Source organism: Quercus lobata, chromosome 7 (genome assembly GCF_001633185.2).
Source record: "Quercus lobata isolate SW786 chromosome 7, ValleyOak3.0 Primary Assembly, whole genome shotgun sequence".
NCBI lineage: Eukaryota > Viridiplantae > Streptophyta > Magnoliopsida > Fagales > Fagaceae > Quercus > Quercus lobata.
In genome coordinates, this window is record NC_044910.1 from 42,822,509 (window position 1) to 42,849,277 (window position 26,769).

Genomic DNA, 26,769 nt, shown 5'->3' on the forward strand with positions numbered 1-26,769 from the left:
CGATCTGTTTAATTGTTTTTTCGCTATAATAAGTAAGGTGTCGTTTGGTACCGTTTCAATTTTTTTTTTTTAATGTACGGGACAATTTTTATTCTCAAGCTAATAAAATAAAATATAAAATGCTTGGGGTAAGGAAGGAATAAGGATCTCTCTTTTTCATTCACATAATTTTCCTTTTATTCTTTTTTGTTTGTTTGTTTAGATGAAATTTTTTTCTATTAATCTATTTTTATGCAGAAAATCATAAATATATTTTTTTTGTAATTTTAAATAATTGTATGAAACAAAAATTTTAGTTCTGAAAACAAGCCATAATTAAAAATATATATTTTCTGGTTTTTTTTTTTTTTTTTAATTGAGGGCATACATTAGAAAAACATTAAATACACCCACGAAAACATTAAATTCATTGAGAGCACGCCCAGGGGAGACTACAAAACTTTCTTCTTCTTTTTTCTTCTTTTTTGGAGTTGAGAAGAAGAGAGTATAGAACTATAGGTGGCATATGAGAGTAAAAAGTTAGAGGTGATCATATATGTACCCACGGAAACCATGATGATGGACCTATATGACATGTGGGTGGTATAAATTGGTCATTTATAACCAAGTGTCAACTCCTCTTTTCACTCTAAGATTTTCTTTTCTTTTTTTGAGATTTTTAGGTGAAATTTACTATATTAATATGAATTGTTATATATATATATATATATATATATATAAAAGATAGAAATTCTACTTTAACCTAATCAAAATGTATATGTGTGTGAAGTTTTCTTTTAGAAACTTGAACTTCGGCCTTTACCTTCTACACCCCACAAACACTTATACTTGTAAAGTAACCATTGCACCAAAGAAGTGTGTTGGTTCAAATGAAGTTTGTTAATCTTGATTTTTTGCACCTTTGTTATGTACATGGACTTGAAAATGAATTTAATTAATTAATTTCCTACTTTACTCTATATTTATATATGGGAATAAAAATTAATGGAACCATAGAAAATCCAAGAAACCTAACAAAAGGAATGATATGTTTTTGTTAAAAGCTCAAAAGCCAGCATGTGAGTAAGTTGGGATAAGGAGATCAAATGACTTTCAAAATGTTCTTCTAAATATATTAACCATTAAAGAAATATTTTTGTAGAGGATGAAACAAACAACCTAGCCCAATCTAGATGAGAATGGGCTAGAATAGAGGCCCAGTATAACTAATTTGTAGAGGTGAATTGTCAAGGTCAACCCTCCAAGCCTTGGTAGCTTCGGTTTAGTAATTTAAAGAAAGAAAATTGGTTGATACAACAGTTTTAGTAGAGAGTAATAACAAGGAAATAGAGATTCTTATTCAAGTTCTTCCTCAAGCTAGCTGAGGAGCAACAGTTCTTCGGATATACACTTTTTGATTTCATAGTTCTCAATTTCTCTCTCTCTATCTCTCTCTCTTCCCTTTCAGTCTTTTTTTATCCCCATTTCAGGAGGATCATCCTTTCTATATATAACTGCTTAGATTATATCTCAGCCCTCCACTTGGACCGTTGTTGATTCCTCTTTAAATACTTGTCCCATCACTGCTTTGCTGGTGGTGGTAAAGTAGGTTGCAAGTTGTGGAGGCACCGTTCAAGGGTCATTCTGCCATTAAATGTGGAGATAATAGGTGTTTTATCTAGAAGTTTCCTCCTTCCCTTGCTTGCATGCCACTACTTCCTTCCTCGGCCTTCAACCTTATGGCCTTGGTGGTTTGTCTCTAGTCTCCCAAGGAGTATCTACTCCTCAGGCTCCTCGAGTAGGCTACCTTCCTCAGTTTCACTGATTAGACTATCCTGATTATACTAGGCCTGATTTGATGAATAGTTGGGCCCAATTGCTTCTCTAGTTGATTCCATTTAACAATCCTCTTTCCTCAGGCTTGCCCCTCCCACAATTTTCATACATCATTTAAAAGTCATATCTAAGAGTTTTTGGGTTAGCATTTTCATATAACCATGTATTTTCATACATAATAACAATGTTAATGCATTTTTAGAATTAGGTGTGTCCTTGTGCATAAAATTAAGTTTGTATTTTGATTCATGCTATTTTATTGTGCTTTGAAGTAAAATTCATTGTGATGTTAATGTCAATCTAGATTTTCGTGATGAGTGGTGAATGTTAATTCCATAAATTTCCTTTTTATTATGTTTTGTAGATGCTTCTAATCAATTGTGTGGTTGATAAATAGACTATTCATATTGGCATCAATTGTCATAATTTTTAGCATCCTTTTGTCAAGGATTTAAAAAATATGAAATTTTAGCTTTACAAAATTCATTTTATAGCTAGAACTTCATAATTTATAAAGGCGCTCTCTTCAACTCAGAGAGAGAGAGAGAGAAATACTATGCTGATATGACTTAAAAGAATATAATAATAATAAATACTACACTTCGACATTTAGATATTACTAATCGCAAACTCTATCGATGCATGGAAAATGTAATATGATTATTTTATAAGAATATAATGTAAAATTTGCATTTGAAATTATGTTCTATTTTTATAAGTTTTAAGTAATGAAACATATAATATATTTTGCATTCAACAATAATATATGTGTGTGTGAAAAAATTAATTTAATATAAATACTTAAATTACATTTTTTTTAAATATTTTTTATATAAATGGAGAAGATGTTATTAAAAGGATTTTTTTAATATACCATAATTGGTTAACTAATTTGAATATATATATATATATATGTGCATGTATGTATATGAAAAAATTAATTTAATAAAAAAATTTTAATTACATAAGTAAAATATTGTTTTATATAAATGGAGAAGATGCTATTAAAAGGATTTTTTTTAACATATCATAATCGATTGACTAATTTGAACATATCCAAGAACATTAAAAAAAAAAAAAAAAAAAAGCATACCCCCAATTCCATGGAACATATGTAACATGTCATATTAAGTTTTAAATATTATATAAGTTTAGAATTGTGGTATTTTTTTTTTCTTTCCAAATATAAGTATAATGTCTATATTATTGAAACTTGAATTTTAAATAATCTTGTGAATATTTATCATTTTTACTATTGTTTTAGGGTCGATATCTCCAATTTCTAATACATATTTTGTTTGTATTTCTTATTCCAAAACTAAATATTTTGGCCAAAATAGAATAAAATTTCATACTTTTCAACCTAAGAGCATTTGCAGCAGTGGAGCTAAAAAGCTATAATGCTATTTTAGCTCCACCAATATAGCAAAATAAGCTCACAGCAGTGGAGCCAAAGCCATAAAATTTGGCTGATTTGCTACAGTGCACATCTATAGATAGATGTGCACTGTAGCACTCATCTAAAAAAAAAAAAAAAATTTAATCATCAACCCGATTAAAATAATCACTCCCACTCAGTTTTTTCATTCTTTTATTTTATATCTCACCGTCACTCTCAATCTCCTTCTCCCTCACTCATCTCCCAGATCACTCCTCCCTCACTCATCACCGTCGCCGCCACAGACCAGCCCAGCCCACGTCGTCCCAGCCGCATCTCCCTCACTCATCTCTCTCACCCATCGCACTCCAGATCACTCATCTCCCTCACTCATCACCGTCGCCGTCGCAAGCTCTCATCTCACTCATCAAGCTCTCCACGCCGTCGCAGTCCCAGCCCAGCCCACGCCGTCGCCGTCGCCGTCCCAGTCGATCCACTTCAGGTTAGTGCTCTCTCTTTTCTTTTGTAGTGAATTTTTTCATAGCTTAATTTTTCTGGGTTTAGTGTGATTTTGTGGTCTCTGTATTGGGAATTTTCTGTTTGGAAATTTTCTGTTATTTTGTTGTGTGGATTCTGTGCTCTCTGTATTGGGAATTTATTGTTTGCAGGAATTGGTTGTGTGGATTATGTGGTCTCTGTATTGGAAATTTTGTGTTTGGAAATTTTCTGTTATTTTGTTGTGTGGATTCTGTGCACTCTGTATTGGGAATTTTCTGTTTGCAGGAATTGGTTGTGTGGATTATGTGGTCTCTGTATTGGGAATTTTCTGTTTGCATGTAGGAATTTGTTGTCTGGATTATGTGATCTCTGTAATTTGTGCGGGAAAGTTTTTATGTTTTGTTGTTAGTGTACAAAACCAGAGTTACGTTTGGGTGGTCTCTGTGAATTGTTGTGTTGCACAAAACCACACTCTGTAAATTGTTGTGTTGTACAAAACCACATTCCTGTGTTGCATAAAACCACATGAATGTATTGGGTCACTGTAATTTATTGTGTGGTCTCTGTAATTTGTAATTTGTCTATAAATGTAATATAAATGTCTCTGTAATATAAATGTAAGTTTGTTGTGTAATTTATCTATGTAATTTGTTGTGTGGATATAAATGTTAGTTTGGAAATTTTCTGTGTGCAGGGAAGTTTATATATATATTTTATAATTTTATGGAGTCACGTAGGAACACAGAGTTACGTAGAGACTTAACATTTATCACGGGTATCATGAACGGGGATATAGAAATTGACTCTCAATTTTTGGGAACGTCTCAAAATACTCCTGTGTCAGTTTTTGATTCTCCACGTCCACTACCACAAGTTGAAATACCTCTTCTACAATTGAACATTTACGGCAATTGCAAGGCGAGTCGTAGGAACTTTTTTTTTCTGTATGTGGGTTTAGTATGAGTCATAGGAACTTGTGAGAGTGTGTGAGTTTTATTGTAATTTGGTTTGAGTTATGTATGTGAGCAAATCTATGGACTACATTGTTCTTGCTATAATATGTATTCTATTTTATATGTTTTCTTATAAATCTATGGACTACATTATAAAATTCCTTCATTTCATAGTTCACATTGTTCCAAGGTTGCTTTCGGATAATTGAGACGATAATACGTTATCATGATAATTGAAAAATTGTTTTAGTAAAAAAAAAATGTACGAGTATAATTTGGGGTTAAAAAAAAATATAACACTAGACGATTATTTGCTATCATGCGGCGGCGGCGGCGGAAAAAGAGTCGTTGGTGGCGGTGGCGGCGGCGACGGCGACGACGGCGGTGGAAAAAAAGTCGTCGGCGATGGCGGCGGCGGTGGCAACGGCAGTGGCGGTGGCGGTTAAAGGTGGTTGTGGTTGTTGTTTATTGTATAAGATATATTATTTTATTGTAGTGGATATATTATTTTATTGTAATGAATATATTATTTTATTGTGATGTTTATATTATTTTATTGTGTTAAAAGCTAAAATAGATCTACTGATGCAGCATGTATGTAAGTAAAATAGATAAAGTAACTTTTGGTGGAGCTAAAAAGCTAAATTTTTAGCTCCACGGCTGTGGATGCTCTAATAGACTTAGCAGCTATATCTACTTGCTTTCCTATTAGCTACTGTAGACTTAATCCGGACCATGTATAAGTCAATGGCCTACTTTTGTACTATCTCCTTTATTATCTAATGCTTGTTTATCTGGTATTTAAAAAAATTAATTTTTAGCCCAAAATTGGAAAAAAAAAAAAAAAAAACCTACAAAAAGAATTAATTTAAGGCTCAATTAGTCCAAAATGGTCCAAAAATAGACCTAAGTGAACTGAATTAACCAAAGTAAATTGCTATAGACTAAAGTGGACCGAAGTTGACCGAATGGACCAAAGTAGATTGAAATAGAACTATTAGTCCAAAACAAACCTAAGTGAACTGAATTTACCAAAGTAGACTGAAATGGACCAAAGTGAATTACTTAGACCGAAGTGAACCGAATGGACCCAAGTGGACCAAAATGGACCGAAATGGACTAAATTAACCAAAGTGGACCGAAATAGACCTATTAGTCCAAAATGGACCAAAGTAGACCTAAGTGAATTGAATTGACCAAAGTAGACTGAAATAGACCAAAGTGAATCACTATAGACCGAAGTGGACAAAATGGACCAAAATAGACCAAAATGGATTAAGTGGACAAAAATGGACTAAATTAACCAAAGTAGATCGACAAAATCCGAATTGGACCAAAGTTGACTGAAATACTTCGTTGACGCGGCTTAACAAAAGCATAGCAATAATAAATGTGGGTCCGAGAGTTCTGCAGTCCGGCCCAAACTCTATCTGGGCCCAGGGCCCGTGCCGAGGAGGTACCTTGCCGAAGACAAATGCTCAGTGGCCGAGGTAGCAAGGGGAACGGCTGAAAACTTACCCTGTCCTCGGCATTCCATAGCTTCAACAGGAAGACCAACACCTTGGTGTAGGCAATCCCCAAACAGCCCCCTCAAAGGGATGTGAACGGAATGAGGCCCATAGGGAAGCAGGGTGTGAACTCGGACCAGGGAAAGTGCGGCCGACCCCCTTCAGTAAATGCACCTGCCAATACCCAGAGCTGGTTAATGAGAAAAGACGTTTGGGCGGTGCGAACGTCGGTCCATGCAACTAATAGAAAGTTAGACAGGACAGCTGATGGGATGGATACAGAAACAATCTCCTGCCTGACCTACAAGTGGAGGGTCAGGATCAGCCAAGACGGACTATATAATAAAAAGGAAGGTGCGCCAAGAGGGGAGGCTGGGAAAAATGGCCAAGAAACGAGAGCCTCCCAGCCCACCTCCATGAGAAGTACTCTAGAGGTGACGATCATTTAACCTTGTAGGAATCCCCTGAAAAACCCACCGCCTATCGATCAAGGCCTAGCCTTTCAAACCCACGCTCTACAAATGATATTGTTAGGGCCGTTTTACGTGCGAACCCGACGCTGTTACGGTCCGCCACGAATCGTGTCCCTTCAATAAATATTACATTTTAGCTCTTATTTATATATATATATATATATATATATATGGTAAAAGGAGAGGCATTCACTTATCACAACTACAATTAGTATTCAACTTTTATTGTAGGGTATATAATATTTTGGTAACAATAACTAAATAATTGATTATTAAATAATTCACAATTCTCATATAATGTACCAAAGTTCTTACAATTTTAGATTGAAAGATTTTTTTTTTTTTTTTGGGTATTTTGATAGGTTTTATTCACAGACTTATATGATTTTTTTGTTAAGTGACTCGTTGAGGATACAAATTGAAAAGATTTATAAAGTTCATATTCATAATTGAAAATTAGAAATATCCAATGTTTAATTTGAAACCACCCCAAACAATGAGGGGCTATTACAATTTATTTGATTCTCTAATCCACACACACACACACACATACACACACACACACACACACACATATATATAGGTAAAGTTAAAAGAAAATCCAATTAGATTTTAAATTGAATTTTAATTGTTGTCTAATTTTGCGTCACGTGTCCTATCTATATATATATTTTTTAAATTTCTAAGTTAGTTACTGTTGTGCAAAAGACAAAAAGTCTAATAAAAATAAACCCAATAAAAAAGAGTAAACTCGTGTGTATATCCATAAAATAAAATAATAAAAAGAAAAAAAAGAGTAAAACTCATTTATATATCTATGACTTAAACAAGGTATAATTTGAATCCTTATATGTGTAATTGTGTTGTTTTTAATTGTACCGTGCATATGTACAAATTATACACTAGTAAAGGATAGTTACATACAGGGACGGAGTTAGAATTTAGAGTTAGGGGGAGGCAGCTTTGCTGTTGGTGGTGTGTAGTGACTTCGGCCTCCAGCTTTGCTATTGGTGGTGTGCAATGACGTCGGCCTCCAACTTTGCTGTTACTTAGTCGCTTAACTACTAGTTGTTTAAAAATTTTTAAAGGGTCAGATTGTTTCTTTTAGGTAAAATTGGTTGATTAGGCTTAATTTTTTTTTCTTTAGTTTTACTATTGGTAATTTTTGTTGCTTGTATATTTCTTTTTTGGATTTTAGACTTATAAATTTTTTAATGGTCTTTAAAATGAGAAAAATGTTTGAACTACAAACTTTTTTACAAATTGCTGATAATGTAAGTAATGAGCCCAAATGTGAACTAATAAGAATTTGCTATCTTAACCGTTTGTAAAAAATCAATAATATTTTTAAGGAGGCAAAAGTGTAATTTTATAAAATAAAATTGCTAATGTACAACACCGGGCCTACAGAGCCATTTGGGCCTTAGACCCAAGTTGAACGGCATGTCCCGCGGTTCCTAAATGCCTATGTCAGAGAAACTAGGCTTAAGGCCCACTAGGGCCATGGGAGCAAATCCCGCAGTATCATGCCTGGCCCAAAACCTGTTGGGTCAATCATTGAAATATGTACTTTTCAGTTCGTAGTCAGGAAGTTGCCCGACGCGTCCCATCTCCTATGCGCATGAATGCTCGGGAAAGCCCTATCCTGGATGCTCAGCAACTCCTTGGCAAATTCCGCCGCCGAACATCACCCCTTCCTTGAGGTAGGAACTAGTTCTAATGCCACTCACACCACACTTCCAACTAAACATCCATTTAGCGATAACAATATTAGACCTTCATTCCCACTGGCCTTGAGAGTAATCATGATTTTCCCACTAATTTTGAACTATAAATAGATGAGGCTAAGGAAAGAAAAAGGGGGGTTGAAGGTCTGAAAAGGGAGTCTCGAATCTAGATTAATAGCTACAAAGAGCGAAAGGAAAGCAATCCAGAGATTGTAGAAATATTACTGGGTCTCTAAGTTAGAATCACCCAGAGTAGAAAATCTAAAGCCCACATTATAAGTATATTGTGAGCCCAAAGGTGAGACTAGTCTATTAAGCTCGTTTAAGGTGCGCACAGCTAAAATTAGTACCCATATATAATAATTTTTTAAAAAAAATGGGGGGGGCATTGTACCCCCAAGTCCAACCATGGCTCCATCCATGGTTACATAGCACAAGAAAAGTATAGTCACTTGACACAAACAAAAATTTTACGTCCAAATTATTTATTTATATATTATATGATTTGATGTTTTGATTAGACTAAGATCAATCATTTTATTTGAATCAATCAAATGGTAGACGTTGTGACAATGAATTTAATTAAACTCCGCTTGTGTGTGGGCTAAGTATTATATATTTTGTTCACAGTCTGTCCCAAGCTTAGGAGAATGGGAAGGGTAGAGATATGTTACCAGTTGCGTAAAATTTAATTACTCATACTAATTTATTGTAGATTCATAACTGATTCAAAAAATTCGAGAAGAAGGCTTTGTTGTTGTTAACAATGTATTTAACCTAACTTAATCTAACATCGAAATGTTTGGGTAAATGTCTGGGCTATAGGTACCTGATCAACGAACTTTTACACACTTCAGATGTCGCTTATTGCTGTTCTTTGACCCCTTTGTTCCTGTATGAAGAGCTTGTGACGCTTTGAATTTTGCACACTGCCATTTAACTAGTTACTGCGCTTCTGGGGCCTCTAATGAACTAGGGTAGCTCTTCCTGGAAGCAATGTGGGATTTTTCCTTTTTCTTTTTTCTTTTTTTATGGCTAAAATTTCTTTTACTAACCATTCCTCTGAAAACAGAGAAAGAAAAATCACCATGAATCAAATAGAATGATGACTTAAGATCCCAAAAACAATCAATCAAACAGTTTCAACCACCTGAGAATCATAACCAAATGGCTTCAAATATGATCAAGCATAATATATAATAGCTTCAAAGGAATCATCTAATGTGGAGTTATGAAAATCACGTCTACAATGTCAATAATCCATCCTTATCCAGTTATCCTTGGCAACATGAATGCCATCCATTATAATATATATATACACTTTTTTTTTTTTTTTTGAGCTCACAAAGCTTATAATATATGTAATATAGCCAGCTGAATGTTAATTAAACCCTTGGACAGCCACACTATGAATTTTTTTTCTAGGGTGGTTCTTAAGAAGGATATATTACACAATCTAATAAAAAGATAAATTCATATATTGACACCAACAACAACCAAAAAACACACAAATTCATATCTGAACGTAGATTTTCTAAATTAAAGTCAACACGAATTCACTTAAAAGATGAAGATGAATCTTGCACAAATGGTTTTCTTATCAAATATTTGTCCATAATAACTAGCAAAAGAATAAACAATAAACTATAATATCATTTAAAATATTAATAAAATTATTAATTATTTTTATTTAATTGTTTCATTATTTTTCTTTAATGAACACTAGCAATCTAGCACACCCTCCACTAGTTTGCTTTGCAGAATGTAAATACTAAAAATACAGTGCATCATCCACCCGGCTTAACCCACTAACTAACATATATATTTTTAATGTCTTGTTCTGGGTGTTGCTTAGACCACTACCTCAATCCAATGCCACGGCCCCACCCCACTCAAGAGACAATGGCCAGAGAGAACTAGAGGAGAGCCTAACAAGTCTTAAGTCAGAGCAGAGAAAAAGAGAGACTACAAAAGACAAAAAAAAAATAGTGAAGAGGTCCAAGTCTAAGTGAATACACTGCATTATCAAAAAATAGTCACAAGCCATACAATGAGATAGAGAAACAGAGAGAGAGAACGCTGCTCTCAGTCAGCACAAATTGTATCTTTTACCCGGCATATATGCCGGTACACCATATGCTAGCTCGTCAGTCAGAGGTTTTGCAGCAAAGATGAGATAGTGAAAAAGAGAGAGAACTGAAATACCTTGGTATCTTGCCGTCGACTGCTCTAGGTGTGGCCGTTGGTTGAGTCGCTTCTGTTGAGGACCTGAGGTTCTTATATCCTTGAGGTTAGGAATTTTTTTGGTTTAAAATTTGATTGGGTATTTAGTTAATTAGTTTGTAGAAAATGGTTAAATAACTCATTTTCAGATTTTTATACATTTTTTTTATTCTCACATGCTTCAAAAAACTACAAACAACATTATTTAAATTTCTCTATCAAGCTGCCCTTAATAATTATTATTATTATTATTATTTGTTGATTTAAAAATAGGCTTGAGTAGTGCGTGAGGTCCGGATTGATCTTTTTTTTTTTTTTTTTTTTTTTTTTTTTTTTTTGAGTTCTTTTAGGTCTTGCTATAATTGTTACTTTTTCTTTTTTTTTTCTTTTTTCAGATTTTAGTTCATATTTTTTGGGCTTTTCCTTTTTGCTTGAAAGGCCCAATATATGGTTAAGTAGACCAAAATTATGGATCAAAGTATAATTTTACTGGGCATAAAAAAAACTGAGGTTGGTCACCAATTTGTTTTTTTAAGGACAAACAAATATAAAATTTTAAATTATTATATATAAAACAAAAAAAATATCCAGGTCCGGGTGGTCCTGGCCTCAACGTGCCACAGCCCCTGGACGGCCAAGATCAGTATTATATTAAAAGTTACATGTGAAAAAAAAAATGAAGGCAGACAAGCAAGCTTAAATTGAAATTTCAGAGTATAGTACTGCCCGCTAAATTTTATAAGGAGAATGTTAACCAGCACCCGTGTAGAAAAGACAAAAAAAAAAAAAAATTGTCGAAAAAGTCAAAATTTTTTTGAATAGTATATGTAAAATTGAAAAAATGACATAAATGGTAAAAAAGGACAAAAATTGTGTCAAAAAAAGTAAAAAAAAAAAAATTTGTGGACCGCATGGTGCCCGTTAATACAACCCATTTTATAATTTACATCTATAAAAGCTACTTGATTCAAATTCCAAAGTTTCTTGGATATATGTTTGTCTCCCCCGAGTCTAGACTCAGAAGACTATGATTTTGAAATTAAAGTCAATCATTCCAAGCTAGTAATTAACTGGGATTATATTTTTAGACACTCAACATGATAACATAGACAATTAGACATCAAATATTGAATAAAACATCCTAGTCTAAGCTTATAAGTATGGGAATGAAATTTTGACGACTTAGAAAAGTACAAAAGTAAATGCCAATGATCACCATAGTATTTCAAAGATGCTTGGTCCAGCCTCTTTTTTTTTTAACTATATATATATATATATATATATATATTCTTTTCTTATACATTAATGAGTACGAAATGTTCTACTAAACTTTGGATAGAGAATGCTCTCTTTGCTAGCAACATTTGAATCTGTTGACCACTTTCCTGTCTTTCTCAACTTTGATTTTTCCGTGTCATATTATTCACTAATTTGTCTTTGCCTATATATTTTGGACTCCATGTCCCACCCTCTCCCAATTAATGCCGGCCTGTTATTCTCTTCCTAACTTGTCTCTCTATCTCTTAGGCTTCAAGATTTGACATCTATTGCTCTCACTGCTAACTTATTAAGGAACTTTAGCACACAGAGAGAAAGAATTATAACATCATGGAGGATGCTAGGAGGGTTGAAGAAGGGTTTGGCCATGCACCACTTGAGAAGAAAGATCATAATGAGGCTTATTTCAGTGAAAAACTAGATGGAACTGATAGTGGGGATCGCATCGAGAATGAGAAAGATGATAGAAGGGCAGTGCTCAATCAGCCAACTGAACAAAACGTGGAAGAACAACCACTGGTTAAGCCAAAGAGCAAGAGGGTTGCAACCTTGGACGCATTCAGAGGCCTTACCATAGTGGTTAGATTACACACACACATATATATATATATACACACACATACTATAGGACAATAAGTTCCACAACTTTTTTAACAACTATTAACATGATCTGTTATGATTCGTTTCTAATAAAAGTGGTAGTAATGCACCATTCCCATGATCATGTTAACTGTTCGTAAAAAAGTAATGTAACAATACTTATTGGGCTACCAACTGGGTTGGTGGTCCAGTGGTAAAGAACTAGGGCCAACACAACTTCAGTTGTGAGTTTGAGTCTCTGTTATGTTTTAGCAAACTCATTGGTACTCTTTATACCCCTTATTTTGCATACACAGCAGGGATTTAGTTCGGAAATGGTTAGGGTGCTACTATGGTAACATCCAAATAGAGACGTTACACCGATTGCCCCCTAACCTGTTTTTATTTCCCAAGAAAAAAAAAAAAAAAAACTTATTGGACTAGATAATATTGCAACTTGCACCAAGATATTGTAACTAGCAAGTTTGTTGTAGCATTGATAAAAAGTTATAATTACTCAACCACGTGTTTATCTATTGAAATATAATAACCATGCAAAACAGCTCAGAAGGTGATTTTATTTTTTTGGCACCATGGAAAAGTAAAGGTTTTGTTGTGCTTTCTCTAACCAATATTTGGGACATGTGTGTAGTTGATGATATTAGTAGATGATGCTGGGGGAGCCTATGCCCGTATTGATCACTCACCATGGAATGGTTGCACTTTGGCGGACTTTGTGATGCCCTTTTTTCTCTTCATTGTAGGGGTCGCTATCGCCCTCGCTCTCAAGGTACTACTTTCCCATGTCTCTGTTCTTTTTTATTTGTTATTTTTATCTTTTTGGTTCTTGGTCTGATCCATTTTGCTTCAACTCGATTGTATTATTAATATCAAAAAATTTGTGCTGCATATAGGAGTTTCAAAAGAAAAAGTTGCCCCAGAAGGCTTAAAATGATCAAATTTTTAGTGCAGGATGTTAATTTAAATAACCTTTGTTAATTCAAAATGTTTAATATTTTAGTGAATACCTCTCTGCCATAAAGGAGATCGTTTACTTCGGTACTTATAATATTTTACTTATAATCTTGATCTTGATATGCAGAAAGTACCAAATATCAAGCATGCAATTAAGAAGATCGTTATTAGGACATTGAAGCTTCTTTTTTGGGGAATTATTTTGCAAGGTAATTTATAATGCCATTCAACATTCTTCCATTAAAGACCCAAAAAAAAAAAAAAAGGTAATAAGATAGTAAGACTATACTGTATTACAATTGCGTGAATTCCTTGTGGCTGTACTGTTTTATTGTATATAGGAGGATACTCTCACGCACCTAGTGAGCTGGTTTATGGAGTTGACATAAAGCACCAAATCCGATGGTGTGGCATCCTCCTGCAGGTCTTTCCTTGAGTCCTTGCCTTCTCTACATGCTCCAAAAACGATAGCATACAAAATACAAACCTAATGTTTATGAATAAAGAGTGATACAATGCATGTATGGTGCTTTGAATCCTAATCACATGAAATATAAAATAACATTGAAAATGTCTTGTGCGGCTAATTACTATTTTCCTGTGTTTGCTGGCAGAGAATAGCTCTGGTATACTTTGTTGTAGCCTTAATAGAGACCCTGACAACCAAGCTCAGACCAACGGTCCTGGACTTTGGACACATCTCCATTTTTACTGCATATCAATGGCAATGGTAAGAGACAAGGTCTATTAAACAACACCGTTCATGTCCTATTGAAGGCTCTAAATTCCAATTTCAGTCTAAGCTGCAGCTTTTTGTCTTATTTTTGCGAAGTAATCTAATCTGTAGCTGGCTTAAATCCAAATACCAGGTTTATTGCAATAATTTTCTTTGACCAGACCTTGCTAACAGTTTTAATTATTGGTACATCCATGATCTAGGATTGGAGGGTTCGTTGCCTTCCTCGTTTACATTATCACAACATATGCACTATACATTCCAGATTGGAGTTTCGTGTTACAAAACCCTAATGGAACAGCAAAGAGATACACAGTAGGTGGCAGATACATATATATTTGACTGCATTGAGTTATTCAGTTGTTGTTGCCCTTAAAAATTTCTTTTTAAAGAAACTGACAAATTTTGGCCTGATTGGAGGTACAATGTGGGATGAGAGGACACTTAGGACCTGCATGTAATGCTGTTGGATATGTGGATCGACAAGTCTGGGGCATTGAACATCTCTATTCACAGCCTGTTTGGATACGCCTGAAGGTTAGTACTTACTACGAAAGAAGTAAGAAGAATTTACTTAAAAACTGGCTTAATTGCATGCATTTGTTGCGCCTATCAATCTTTCTTGCAAAACTTGTAGGCTTGCACTTTTAGTTCTCCATATCAGGGTCCATTACGTGAAGATGCTCCAACTTGGTGCCAAGCTCCATTTGAACCTGAAGGCTTGTTAAGGTTGGTTGATTTATCATCACGAAATTAATACAGTAAGTCTAGTTATATAAAAATTTTCTCAATCTTTTTCAAAAGTGGAAGAAATGGCATGTTGTGATTGGTACTAAAATGTGATATAAGTGATGAAACTTCGTAAAAGTGATATTGCTCCAATCACAATTTGTCATTTCAACAGTAGTAAAAAAATCGTGAAAATTATTGTATCTCTAACATTACTGAAACGAAAAACTATTATTTCAGCTAGACATGCATGGAAAATCACTACATTGATTGGTTTCTATTTTCCCCTAGTTCAATTTCAGCTATCCTCTCTGGGACCATTGGCATCCATTATGGGCACGTTTTGATTCATTTTAAGGTTATTAAACTTTAAACTTACACATAACTGTACTCTTAAGTTAAATTTGAAGTTCATGAAGGTGGACTTTTATGCAGAGTCACTCTGAAAGGCTTAAGCAATGGGTCTCAATGGGATTCGGCTTGCTAATCATAGCCATCATTCTTCATTTTACAAATGGTGAGCTTTCTTCACCAGTTCACCTTGTGCCTTATTTTTAAGATATGCATGCGACTCAAAATATTGAATCTTAGTATAAAGCAAGATAAGTTTAGGACTCATTTTCCAATTTCCATTGGCTATGCAGCGATTCCTATCAACAAGCAACTCTACAGCATAAGCTACGTTTGTTTCACGGCAGGTGCTGCTGGTATTGTCTTCTCTGGGTTCTATATACTGGTAAAAATAAGAGCTTAATCTTTCCTAGCAAAACTTAGTTATAATTCTTTGAGTGTTGTACCTTATGTTCTTCAATGGAATTCGCCCGCATGGTTGTATTGATTAATGCAGCAAAAATAATGTTGCATTTTTTAAGGACAATTAAATTTAATTATGTGGTTTATTGGCAATGAAGCCGCATGATTGAATTTAATTAAAGAAATTGTTAAAGGTACTGTAACTAAGAAATTGTTACCATTTGTCTTTTTAACTTTCTGTGTTGTCGTCATTTTTTCATGAATGAACAGATTGATATATGGGGACTTCGAACACCATTTTTGTTCCTAGAATGGATAGGAATGAATGCAATGCTGGTGTTTGTGATGGCAGCTCAAGGTATCTTTGCAGCGTTTGTAAATGGATGGTATTATGAAAGTCAAGATAAAACACTAGTAAGTAATATTCAATCCATATATGGTTAAGTCATATTGAATTTGGTTCTTGTGACAATCCTAATTTCTTAGATTGTATTTTGACTTCATTGGGCATTCAAATTTGTTAATAGGTGTATTGGATCCAGAAGCATGTTTTTAATGATATTTGGCACACTGAGAAGGTAGGGACACTCTTATATGTGATGTTTGCAGAAATCACATTTTGGAGTGTACTTGCGGGCATCTTGCACAAATTGGGAATACACTGGAAGCTGTAACCAGCGAAAATTGCAACAAGATTAATGGATGACTGACAATTTGATATACATGCAACATTCAGATGTAGTTTGTACCTTTGTTGTTGTTGTTGTTGTTTTTTTTTTTTTTTTTTTTTTAAATGAGTTTGTACCTTAGTTATTCATGTGCTCTATTAATTTTTTTTGTTTGCTATATTGAATGTGAAAATACTATCAGATTTGTCTAACTTTCAGTATTGCTTTAAAAATCCCTGGCTAACCATGTTCAGTGATGTTCCATTTGGTCGCCAAAAAGATGCTCAAAAATTTGAAACTTTAGATTTTTTCACCAATAATCATCTATATCTATATAATATTTAAAAACTAAAGTGTAATATTTATTGTTATTAGACTCCTGTTGACTCACACCAACATAGCATTTTGATCCACTTTAGTCCATTCCGGTCTACTGTAGTCCACTTTGGTCTATTTCGGTCCATTTGATCCATCTTGATATATTTGGTCTATTCGGTCATCTTTGGTCCATTTTGATCTATTTGGTCTACTTCGGTCTATTCAGTCTAATTCGGTTCATTTGGTCCGCTTGGGTCCATTGGTTCTATTCAGTCCAATTCTAACATTTTTTGAAAAAACTTTCAACCACACATTACATTTTTTACAAAATTTCTCACCTTATATAATAATTTAATGTAAAATGCATTATGTTTCTTTAAAAAGTTTACAAAATTTTAAATACTTTCAAATAACAAATATAGATAGCTTAATTTTAAAAATGTAATCTATTGTATCAATTATAATTTGTTAGAAAATAATTAGATCATTTTAAGAAGGGTTTGAGACTAACACTTATAAGTCTCATCTACTATTTTCATTTTTTACTTAACCAAAAAAACAAATCATCACTTTGTTCACATCGAGTGGGTCTATTACTAGTAATTATAAATTATGTTTCACTCTGCCAAATATAATTGTATATAAACTAATACAAAAGGGTGGCTCTTTTTTTATGGTTAATAGTCAATTATGTGCATAAGTTCCATAAACAAGTATTGCCAATTGACAATAAATCCAGAGTTTAGAGGGATAATTTCTGGTTATATCTGTAGACCTAACCTCTGCTAACTTGAGTAGCAATATGGAATATTCAAATATGTATGAGGCGCAGAGGCAGTACAATCATTGCAATCAGTACGATTATACAAGACTCCTTTGGTTAAGATTAGAAAATGAGAAATGACAATAAATGCAAAGAGACTAAATACAAGTATTACTATTGCCATAACCTTCTTGACAAGATATTTCATAATTTACTGATGACCATGCGATATTATTTACTATTAACAACTTGTCACTTCAAAAACACTTCATCAATTAAGAAAAAATTTGTGTGAACTTCATTAGACTTGATGAGCCATTTAAACCAAAACGATGCGCCGCTGACGTGACATGATACTTCTACAAAGGGGTATCAAATCTTGTTCCAAATAAGATGCGAAAGAATAACCAAGATGGTGAGCACATACATTCCCCTCTACTAGTATGACAGTCGCTTGGTGTGGAGACGTGGACATGAGGAAAGTCGCTAGAGAGATTAGGACATTAGGACAGTCCAAAAAAATTGATTCATACGTGTAAAGGAAAGAATATCTTTAAAAGGGATCGAGAATCATGAGACTTGGTCCAAGATACTGCTGTATTTGAATAAATCCTACCCACAAAAGTCTTTTGGAGTTGGTGCGGAAATGTGGGAAATCAAGCTCCTCAACATTGATTCCAAGAGCTGTCAATTTTGACATTTCAATAGAAGAAGAGGAGCAACTGCATGTGCAGGTGTTGAAATACTAGGTTTTATGGGCAAGGTCCGAGGACAGAGAGATATGGATGTAAAGTGGAAAGTAGGAGTGTATCAGTAAAACTCCTAGGAAAGTACAAGCAGACAAAACCGTTGTATAAACATATATTCAATATCAAAATGAATGCCAAGACTCTCAGCTATTCAAAAGGTCCACTAGAAGTTTCTGCATAAATGATTTAAATAGCAATATACAGAAGACGTAATTGATATCTAAAAACATGCAGGACAACTCTTTTTACTTGCTCTATACCTCAATATAGATATAGTATTTAACTTCCCTCCTTCCTTTGGCCACACCTAATGTTGTTCAATCATAGAACCTGTATCTTTTTCTAGAACCCCAAACAGTGTATGGCACAGAGTATTGTTGGACAGCAAGATGGATCCAAATTAATCCACAAATGAGCATTATCCGCACATGCTTCAACTTTCATTAGAACGTGAATGAAATAGCACCATATCTACTACCACTTTACAATAACATTAAAGTATACAATGCTATGAGAACTTTGTTCTCCTATCTTCTCAGTACTTTACCTTCTCATTTTTGTACACTAGAGACAGTATGACGAAAGCTGTAGTCATACAATAATAGGGACAATTAAACTGTACAGGAAGCCCGTGGAAATTTTAGACTGAATGGTATAATGCAACTGTTATCACTCCCAACCCATCAACCTCTTCCAAACCCCTCTCTCAATCTCGTTCCTAGGAACAGACAAGCCATCCCCTTCATCAAGCAGGACTCTGTAAACTTCCCATTCCCGATCTCCAATAATGTGCCTCCCAATTTCAGCCTGAAAAAACAATTTCATATTAAATTAGCCATTTGTTAAACACATTAAGGAAAAATAATATAAAAAAATAAATAAATCTAACCACATTTAACAAAACTATGTTTGTAAACAAGTATCAGATAATGAATCATAAATTCCTTTAGATCACACATCAACCACATTACATAGGAAGCAACCCAAAATTTTATTAATTGCAACCAGCAAATAAATTCCCCAAAAGTAAGTTAAAGACCATTTCAGAGTTGAAACATCCTTAATGCCCTTGGGGCATGCGGGAGACCTAAACATTTGTAAGCAGAGTCTATGTTGATTTGAATTATTATAGTAAGGAGGAGAGGAATTACCAAAAAGATGCAAGTATTAAGCATCTTGAGAGCAAGGGTGATGTCATAGAAAACAAGAGGTCGACCCTTGCCAGATAACTCCACTGGGTTTGCAACTAGCAGCTCTGTATCGGGACCTCGACTGACAACAGCTACTCTGAGAGGACGATATAGTTCCATCCGCAGACGAGATGACAATGCATTTTGCTTGCTAGGGTCAACTATCTTCTTCCCATCTGTTTGCACAATGAACAAGTCGATCTCACACTTTCCTCTTTGTTTTATAGAGAAGCGCCCATAAGAAATCTGCTTACGTGATAAGAGATAAGTATTAATATTACAGAACTGGCAATGGTAGTAGAGTACAAGAATGGTTTACAAATATTAGTTTTACAGATTTGATCAGTTAAAAATTCCATCAACACTTGTTATGGAAACATGACAGCCAACCATTGCCAGCTATGAATTATAAAAAAAAAAAGGTATTCATCAACCAACATCTCAGCACAGAGAAGAATTCCATCCAATTACCAGACCAGTGGTAAGGCAATTTTATTATGGTTGTCCTTAGAGGCCTAACCATCCAAGTTGGTGGGTGCTTCAAATAACTGATTCACAATTCAAATCTACCAAAGAAGAATGGTCAAAATTTATAAGCTATTATGGACTTCACATATTATATTTTTAATTTATTTACCTGAATATTGTAATCCTTTAGAGTTCTCATTATGTCATAAAGAAGACCTTTGTGATCATGACAAATGATTTGGACAAGCGTGTGAGCAGGACTCAACGTGTTATCCATTGTGATGGAAATACTTTCAGAGGTTTTAATTCCACTAGGGAGTTCGTCAGGCATTTCCAAGTTAAACATGTCTTCTGTGATTGCAGATGGAAGAAATGAAGACGTCTGTGAACAAGCAGTAATTTCAGGAACAACCATTTCAATATCACAACTAATAACAGCATCCCCCAGAACATCATTTAAGCAACCACATGTGTCCTCCTGCCTCTTCTTTGTGTGTAGAAGCTCCCTGGAAAAAGACACGAGATTGCAAAGTAAAATTACTTTTGGGACAAGATAAAAGAAGACAAAGGAGAAATTGTCTTCTTCAAAGAAAAAATCTTTTATTTTTGTTTCAAAGTGGACTTGGAATATTCCTATCAAATCCTGTCATATCTGTTTACTAATTGCCCTAGCACTCATACCAAGAGTACCATCAAAATTTTAGACTCTGGGAGAAGATGTGCTTCTTTGGATAAATTTTGTTCTGCGCCCGTTTCCCCCTCAGTCCACCAAAAAGCGACCCCCCCGCCAAAAAAAAAGGGAAAGAAACTATAAATAACACTTTAAATTCTATGATTCTCAAAATCTGATTAAATGTCAAATCTTCATTAACCACAATTTGGATTCCATTATGATAGTAGCAAAACTTTATAAGCACTCTGCCCTCATAACATGTACTTTGCAAGGAAACAGCCTGACAGGGGAGGATCCCAATCAAAGTAATAATACACTGCCCAATTCTGCAAGTAGTTAAATTATTTAAACTTTATGAGTCCGCCAGCATTTACCAAGTACCATTTTAAATTCCACTTAAATGAGATGATTATCAAACTGATACTTAGATATTATCACAATAATAGACGAGATTTAATTCATTTCAAAGTATCAAATAAATATCACTTAGTGACTTTAACAGTAAAATTGCAATAAAAGTTACATGGTAGAAGGCTAGAAATTACAAAATATGAATATCTCAGGAGAATATATCAAGAATATTTCTAACCTTGTGTCTGTGATGAAAAAGAGGTCCATCACTTTCCCATCCGGGGTGGTGGATACCTTCACTTTCTTTATAATAAGCTCAAGCTCACAAAGAACCGCCGTCACATCTGTCCAAAAAGAAACATAAACATCAAAATCAATTACAAAATAACAAAACTTGGAATCTCACAAAAAAATGGGGGCCAAATTGGCCAATTGCAAGTTCGCTTTGCTTTTTTCGTATCTCAACAATGCTCGATAGAAGAAGATAATAAAGTCCGACTAAATAGAAACCACAAGATGATCCCTTTTATGAAAACGATAGCATCCAAGTTTCAAAAAAATCTTAAGTATGCATTGAATATCCTTGTAAATATAACAAGTCATTCACTGAGAAAAATTGTTAAAAGTATCAAATCAGTACCAGCTAGACATACTAACAAACATGCATATACCAAATCAAGTATTGAATTAATCACAAACTGCAGGCCACAAAAATTTTACCATGTAAAAGCCCTTTTCGATCATAACAACAGAACTTTAGAAGGAACACATCTGGAGGCCTTGGTGGCTGCAATTCAGAGCGGTAAAAGGAAATCCCAGAAGCTGAAGAACAAGAAGGACAAACCCCCACAAGCCTCTTCTTCAACAAACTCCACCTCGTTGTTGATTTTCCCTCCACCCAGAACACTAAGTAGCACCACTTCCCATCCGTAGATACATCTTCACAGACACAATCAACAAATATATGGATCAAATTTTCAACTAGCCATTACTTATTTCACAAAATTAAAGCAAAAGCTCAAACACCCACTTCCTGTTTCACACCCCAAAATAAAAATTAAAAAATATATCATTAAAAAACAAAACTTTATGAAGTTTTCTCTTGAGACATCTAGTACCATGGTCTATGGGGTTCAAACAACGGAAAAAAAAAAGTTTACAGTTTTTAAAGTTTTCCTGTACTTTCTAAGCAACCAAACAGATCAAAAGCTAAAAAGACTATTTGGGTGGTACCTCCTCTAACAATGCTCAAACCAAAGAAGAGAATGATGCGACACAGGTCGCAGCCTAATCCGGTCTTGTCAGGGCAATTCACAGTAATCAAGCTTGCTTCCCCTTCTCTCTCTGCAGGCCTGATTATCACTACATCGTCGTGTAATATACCCATATCTTCTTCTTCCTCTTCTTCTTCTTGATGTTCAATCTCTGAATAGAACTGAACTATTTTCTTTCTTCTTCTTCTGCTTTTTTTTTTTTTTTTGAGTAATAATAATCTACGCTCTCCTAGAGTAGTTGTTGTACTACTCTATTGTGTTCAACAGAGACGTACTACGGTTTAAGACTCATAAAAAGCAGAGCATCAGAAATGTGTAATTAGGCTTCTCTCATTTTTTTCGCTTCTGCTTCACTTGTAGAAGTTGTTGTTGTTGTTGTTTCCTTGTCTTTTTTATTTTTTGGTCCACTCGCTCGCTGGTTCTACACTTTTACTGTTTGATGATTCATGTTTGCGAGGATTGTTTAAGATTGTCTTAGATACTTACGAGATTTTGGTGTGAAATGAAATAATGGGAAATTGAAATGATGGACCACTCGGGATATGCCGCGGTCGCCATTGTGTGAGATTTTGTTTTTGACATAATTTGTTTTTTCTTTACTTTATAGTGCCATTCTGCCATTCGAGCGGTTGAGAATCAAATAGCGCTCATTCTCAAAAAAAAAAAAAAAAAATAGAGCAAATTTTTTTTTTTTTTGACACAAATCACCATCGTGGCGAGCTGTAAGGTGAAGTTGTAGATCTATATAGATCTATTACCTTTTTTTTTTTTTTATTACTTATAACTCATCAACGTGGCAATTTATGGTTAAATATCTAAAAGTTGTTGTCACTAAACTAATTGGTTGAGAATTCATGAGACAGCTCATATTATTATTATTAGAAACAAAAGTTGTGTGATTCCATAAACCATAATTAATGCATTAGATGAGGTGTCTTTTTCTTTTTCATATTTTGAACGTGCTTACACCAACATTTGTAATTTATACTTTATAGTGACATTAAAAAAAATAAATAAATAAAAAACTTAGTATATTAATAATAATTTTGAGATTTTTTTTTGAGATAAACATCAATTCGTTTTTGATGTAGGTGAGAATTGAACTTTAAATATCTTATTCAACCATCAGAAATTTTACCAGTTAAGCTAACTAAAACCCACAATAATTCTGAGATTTTGTTTAAAGAAGGTTTTTGGTTTTTGTCAAAGCAATTTTTTTTTTGTTTTTATGAAATGTTAAACATGGTTTTAGAGTTTATTATAACATGAGTAGAAAATTTGATAGTTGGGGACCTTAAGATAGGGCAGCATCGGAAAATTATTCGGTACTCTCGGAGTACCATAAATGCGTAGTCTCCCCTCTCACATAAATGATGAGTCCCACCATAAATTTAATTAGTGGGACCTACCATTCATGTAAAAGGAGGGAGGACGTATTTATGATATTTCGGAAGTACATAATAATTTCTCGGGCAGTACCAGGGGCGGAGGGAGGCAGCCGTGGCCCCTTGACTTTCCAAAAATTGATGCTCTTTCTTTTATTTGTGGTAAAAATACAAAAATTTATGTATAAATTTAAATAATGGCCCCTTAGATTTGACTAATACCTCATTTTTGTTTCCTAAAATATCTTTTATACCATACATAACTCATTAATTCAAAGTGTATTTAAATTATTTCAAAAAAAATATAAAAGTTTATAAATTATTAATGCAGTTTATTTTTCCTCTAATTTCTCTTATACCTTAATAGCTTACTAAATCAAATAATATTTAGGAGACATCCTAGAAATATATAAGTAAATACTTTAAATAAAAACCTTCTTTATTTATTTTTAATGTTTTTATAAAATGAGAGATACAGACATTATTATTTTTTTCCTTTTTGAAAGAAACCATAAATGTGGATTTCATGGTTAGGAGTTAAGAATCCTTTAATTTTGATTAATGTTATATATATACTTTTTTTTTAAGAAAGAAGACATCAAATTTTATTAAAGAAAAGAGGTCAAATCAGTCTGAACAAATGTGCAATTGGGGGAGGAACATCTTCCATCCAAAAATTAGCAACTAACTTAGCCAAACTAAGCACTAGTTTTTTCTTTACTTTTTTTGAGAAAGTTTCAACCTATGACGTCTATTCCTGATGATAGTTCTTTATCATCAGATCAAGATACTAATTGGTTTTTGGTATAAGCAGAAATTGAACCCCAGATCTCTTATTCAACTATCAGAGACTTTGCCAATTGAGTTAACTGGAACCCACTAACTATGCACTATTTTGTTGCTCTCTCTCTTAGTATGAGAGTAGGACAACTAAGAAAAATTATTTGAAACTACATAGGCATCTTTCACCAGCAATCTGTAAGAGGCCAAACCAAACTCCTTTGACACCAAAGCTTGCACTACCATCTTCAAATCTCCCTCAACCACAGCTCTATCTACACCAACCTCCAAAGCAAATTCTAGATCTCGTGTAGAAGCCATCGCTTCAATCTCGACTGCTATACAACTTGATTCACTGGTTGAGTTAGAGAAGCACCCCAATGCCTGAACTATTAGACCCGGAGAAAATAGCTCCATCATAGTTAATCTTGAAAAGATTAAGAGAGGAAGGCACACACTGTACTCGTTGCTGTTGAGGCACAACTGGTTGGATAGCTCCAAATTCATCAAATATGTCCTTTGCATATTGAGCTAACTAACTTGTGGAGCAGCATGTTTGCTTGTTTCGAAGCTAGTTTTGATGTGTCCATACTAACCAGATGATCATTACAAACAATTGTGAAGATTTCTCATTTTTTTTAACCTAAGCCATAAGTTCCCCAAAAATCTAGAAAGTAACCTCAGATAGAAAATTCCATATCTCTGAAGCTTCCCAAACACCATCCAGCCCTAGACAACTCCAAACAGCATGTAAACAGTTTTTAGTAGCTTTAGAACATCAATCACAAGAGGAGTCATTGAGTATTTGATGACGAACCAGATTCCCCTTAGTAGGGAGGGAATTTTTACACACTCTCCATATCAGATGCTTGACTTTATTTGAGGACTCAAGAGACCATATTTTGTTCCATAATCCTTGTTCATATTCTATGGGCTCTTCAAGGAGATTACAATCATCTACCTCTTTCAAAAACCGATATCCAACTTTGCATGAGTATTGACCATCATGAGAGAATGGCCAAAAAATAGAGTCTTCGACTGCAAATTAAGTGTTTTTTTGATAGCTTCAGCCTCTTGAGGAATGAAAATTCCATCCACCATCTCTATATTTAAGGTCCTAGTGTCGGAGTTGATCAAGCAATCAATAGTGGCTTCTTCCATCGACTCCAAAACTGGAGAAATGATCTTGGTAGGATGTTTAATTGGCAGCCAATGATGTTGCCAGATTTTAATGGATTTACCATCTCCAATCCGCCAACAAGCACCCTCTAAAATGACATCTCTACCTTTGAGGATACTTTCCCATGCATAAGAACCCAAAATCGATTCTCTTGCCTCTAAAATAGAATAGCAAGGAAAGAACTTTGTTTTGAAAACCTTATAGAAAAGAGTGTCTTTATTTTTCAAGAGTCTCCAAGCTTGCTTAGCTAGAAAAGAATCATTAAAATGGATTAAATCTCTAAAACCCATACCACCCACCATCTTTGATTTTGTTAATTCTTCCCAACGAGTCCAGTGAATTTTCTTTTATCTCCATGTTGTTCCCACCAAAATTTTTTGATCACGACTTCAATCTCATGACACGGACCCAAAGGGAGTTTGAAACATCTAATAGCATAGGTCGTGATAGCTTGAATCACAGACTTGATAAGGACTTCTCTTCCGGATTGGGATAGTAATTTGTCTTCCCATCCTTGCAGCTTCCTCCACGCTCTTTCCTTGATATAGTTGAGACTAGCCCTCTTACCTCCCCCTACCAGGAGTCCCCTTAATAGTTTCTTTGATTGCATTCGTCGTTGACTTATTGAAGAAAAAAGCAGTTTCTTCTTTATTGATCTTTTGGCCAGATGAAGCTTCATAAACAGATAGCAACTTTAGAATATTGCTACACTCTTGGGAATTGGCCCTACAAAATAACAAACTGTCATTTGCAAAAAACATGTTACAAACATATTTTTTGTATATATACATATATATATATATATATATCTAGGTTATTCTTTGGATTTAATTATATATAAATATATATTCCACTATAAAAAAAAATTATATATATTTAGCTTGACCCCCTAAAGAAATTTTCTAGCTCCGCCATTGGGCAACACAAATCATATTCACATTGTGTCAACTCCTTACTCATCAGTATTTGACAATATAAGTCAATAAAAATACAACACATTTATTTACTGTCTTGTTTAATAAACAAGTTGTGTTAGGGTCAACATAACTTGACATGACCCAATTGATAAATACATTGTGTAGTTAGGTTAACACATTTACCTAAGCGAGTGGTATAGAGTTTAGAGAGGGAAGTCTAATAATGAGATAGAAATGGTGAGAATAATGGGCTTATATACCAAGTGTTTTGAAGGGTAATTGGTAAATTTGACAATAAGTTAATTAAGTCAGATGGGTTATTGCATGTTTCTCGTGACAAACCGAGTTGACCCGTTTATTAATTATGTCTATTCAAGTCAACATAGATTTGAAATGATCCCGTTAAGCCAAAACAATAACTGGCTAAA

At 34.2% G+C, this 26,769-nt stretch overlaps 2 protein-coding genes across 2 annotated transcripts; one reads left to right on the forward strand and one right to left on the reverse strand.

Moving 5' to 3' along the window:
• Nucleotides 1-10,330: 10,330 nt before the first annotated feature.
• Nucleotides 10,331-16,400, forward strand: LOC115954012 (heparan-alpha-glucosaminide N-acetyltransferase-like). The gene is made up of 14 exons (XM_031071860.1): nucleotides 10,331-10,642; nucleotides 12,103-12,432; nucleotides 13,085-13,222; nucleotides 13,535-13,616; nucleotides 13,749-13,831; nucleotides 14,022-14,137; nucleotides 14,347-14,458; nucleotides 14,564-14,680; nucleotides 14,781-14,872; nucleotides 15,164-15,230; nucleotides 15,308-15,389; nucleotides 15,517-15,608; nucleotides 15,896-16,039; nucleotides 16,153-16,400. The coding sequence occupies exons 2-14, from the start codon at nucleotides 12,184-12,186 to the stop codon at nucleotides 16,297-16,299; spliced, it is 1,521 nt and encodes a 506-aa protein (XP_030927720.1). The 5' UTR covers nucleotides 10,331-10,642; nucleotides 12,103-12,183; the 3' UTR covers nucleotides 16,300-16,400.
• Nucleotides 16,401-18,238: 1,838 nt separating this feature from the next.
• LOC115953363 (ACT domain-containing protein ACR10) lies at nucleotides 18,239-22,561 on the reverse strand. Its single transcript, XM_031070990.1, has 6 exons — nucleotides 22,039-22,561; nucleotides 21,526-21,744; nucleotides 21,044-21,149; nucleotides 19,951-20,287; nucleotides 19,275-19,559; nucleotides 18,239-18,930 (listed from the first exon to the last, which is right to left on the reverse strand). Exons 1-6 carry the CDS (start codon nucleotides 22,190-22,192, stop codon nucleotides 18,793-18,795), a joined length of 1,239 nt encoding a protein of 412 aa, XP_030926850.1. The 5' UTR covers nucleotides 22,193-22,561; the 3' UTR covers nucleotides 18,239-18,792.
• Between the last annotated feature and the right edge of the window lie 4,208 nt (nucleotides 22,562-26,769).

What these genes read in the sequence shown, in the direction of transcription:
- LOC115954012 (XM_031071860.1), top strand. Translation starts at nt 12,184, where the DNA reads ATGGAGGATGCTAGGAGGGTTGAAGAAGGGTTTGGCCATGCACCACTT. An exon ending in CTATCGCCCTCGCTCTCAAG is followed by an intron (nt 13,223 to 13,534) that starts GTACTACTTTCC and finishes CTTGATATGCAG; the next exon opens with AAAGTACCAAATATCAAGCA. An exon ending in CTGTTTGGATACGCCTGAAG is followed by an intron (nt 14,681 to 14,780) that starts GTTAGTACTTAC and finishes CAAAACTTGTAG; the next exon opens with GCTTGCACTTTTAGTTCTCC.
- LOC115953363 (XM_031070990.1), bottom strand. Translation starts at nt 22,192, where the DNA reads ATGGGTATATTACACGACGATGTAGTGATAATCAGGCCTGCAGAGAGA. An exon ending in TTTGAGCATTGTTAGAGGAG is followed by an intron (nt 21,745 to 22,038) that starts GTACCACCCAAA and finishes GTGTCTGTGAAG; the next exon opens with ATGTATCTACGGATGGGAAG. An exon ending in TTAATACTTGCATCTTTTTG is followed by an intron (nt 18,931 to 19,274) that starts GTAATTCCTCTC and finishes TTGTTTTTTCAG; the next exon opens with GCTGAAATTGGGAGGCACAT.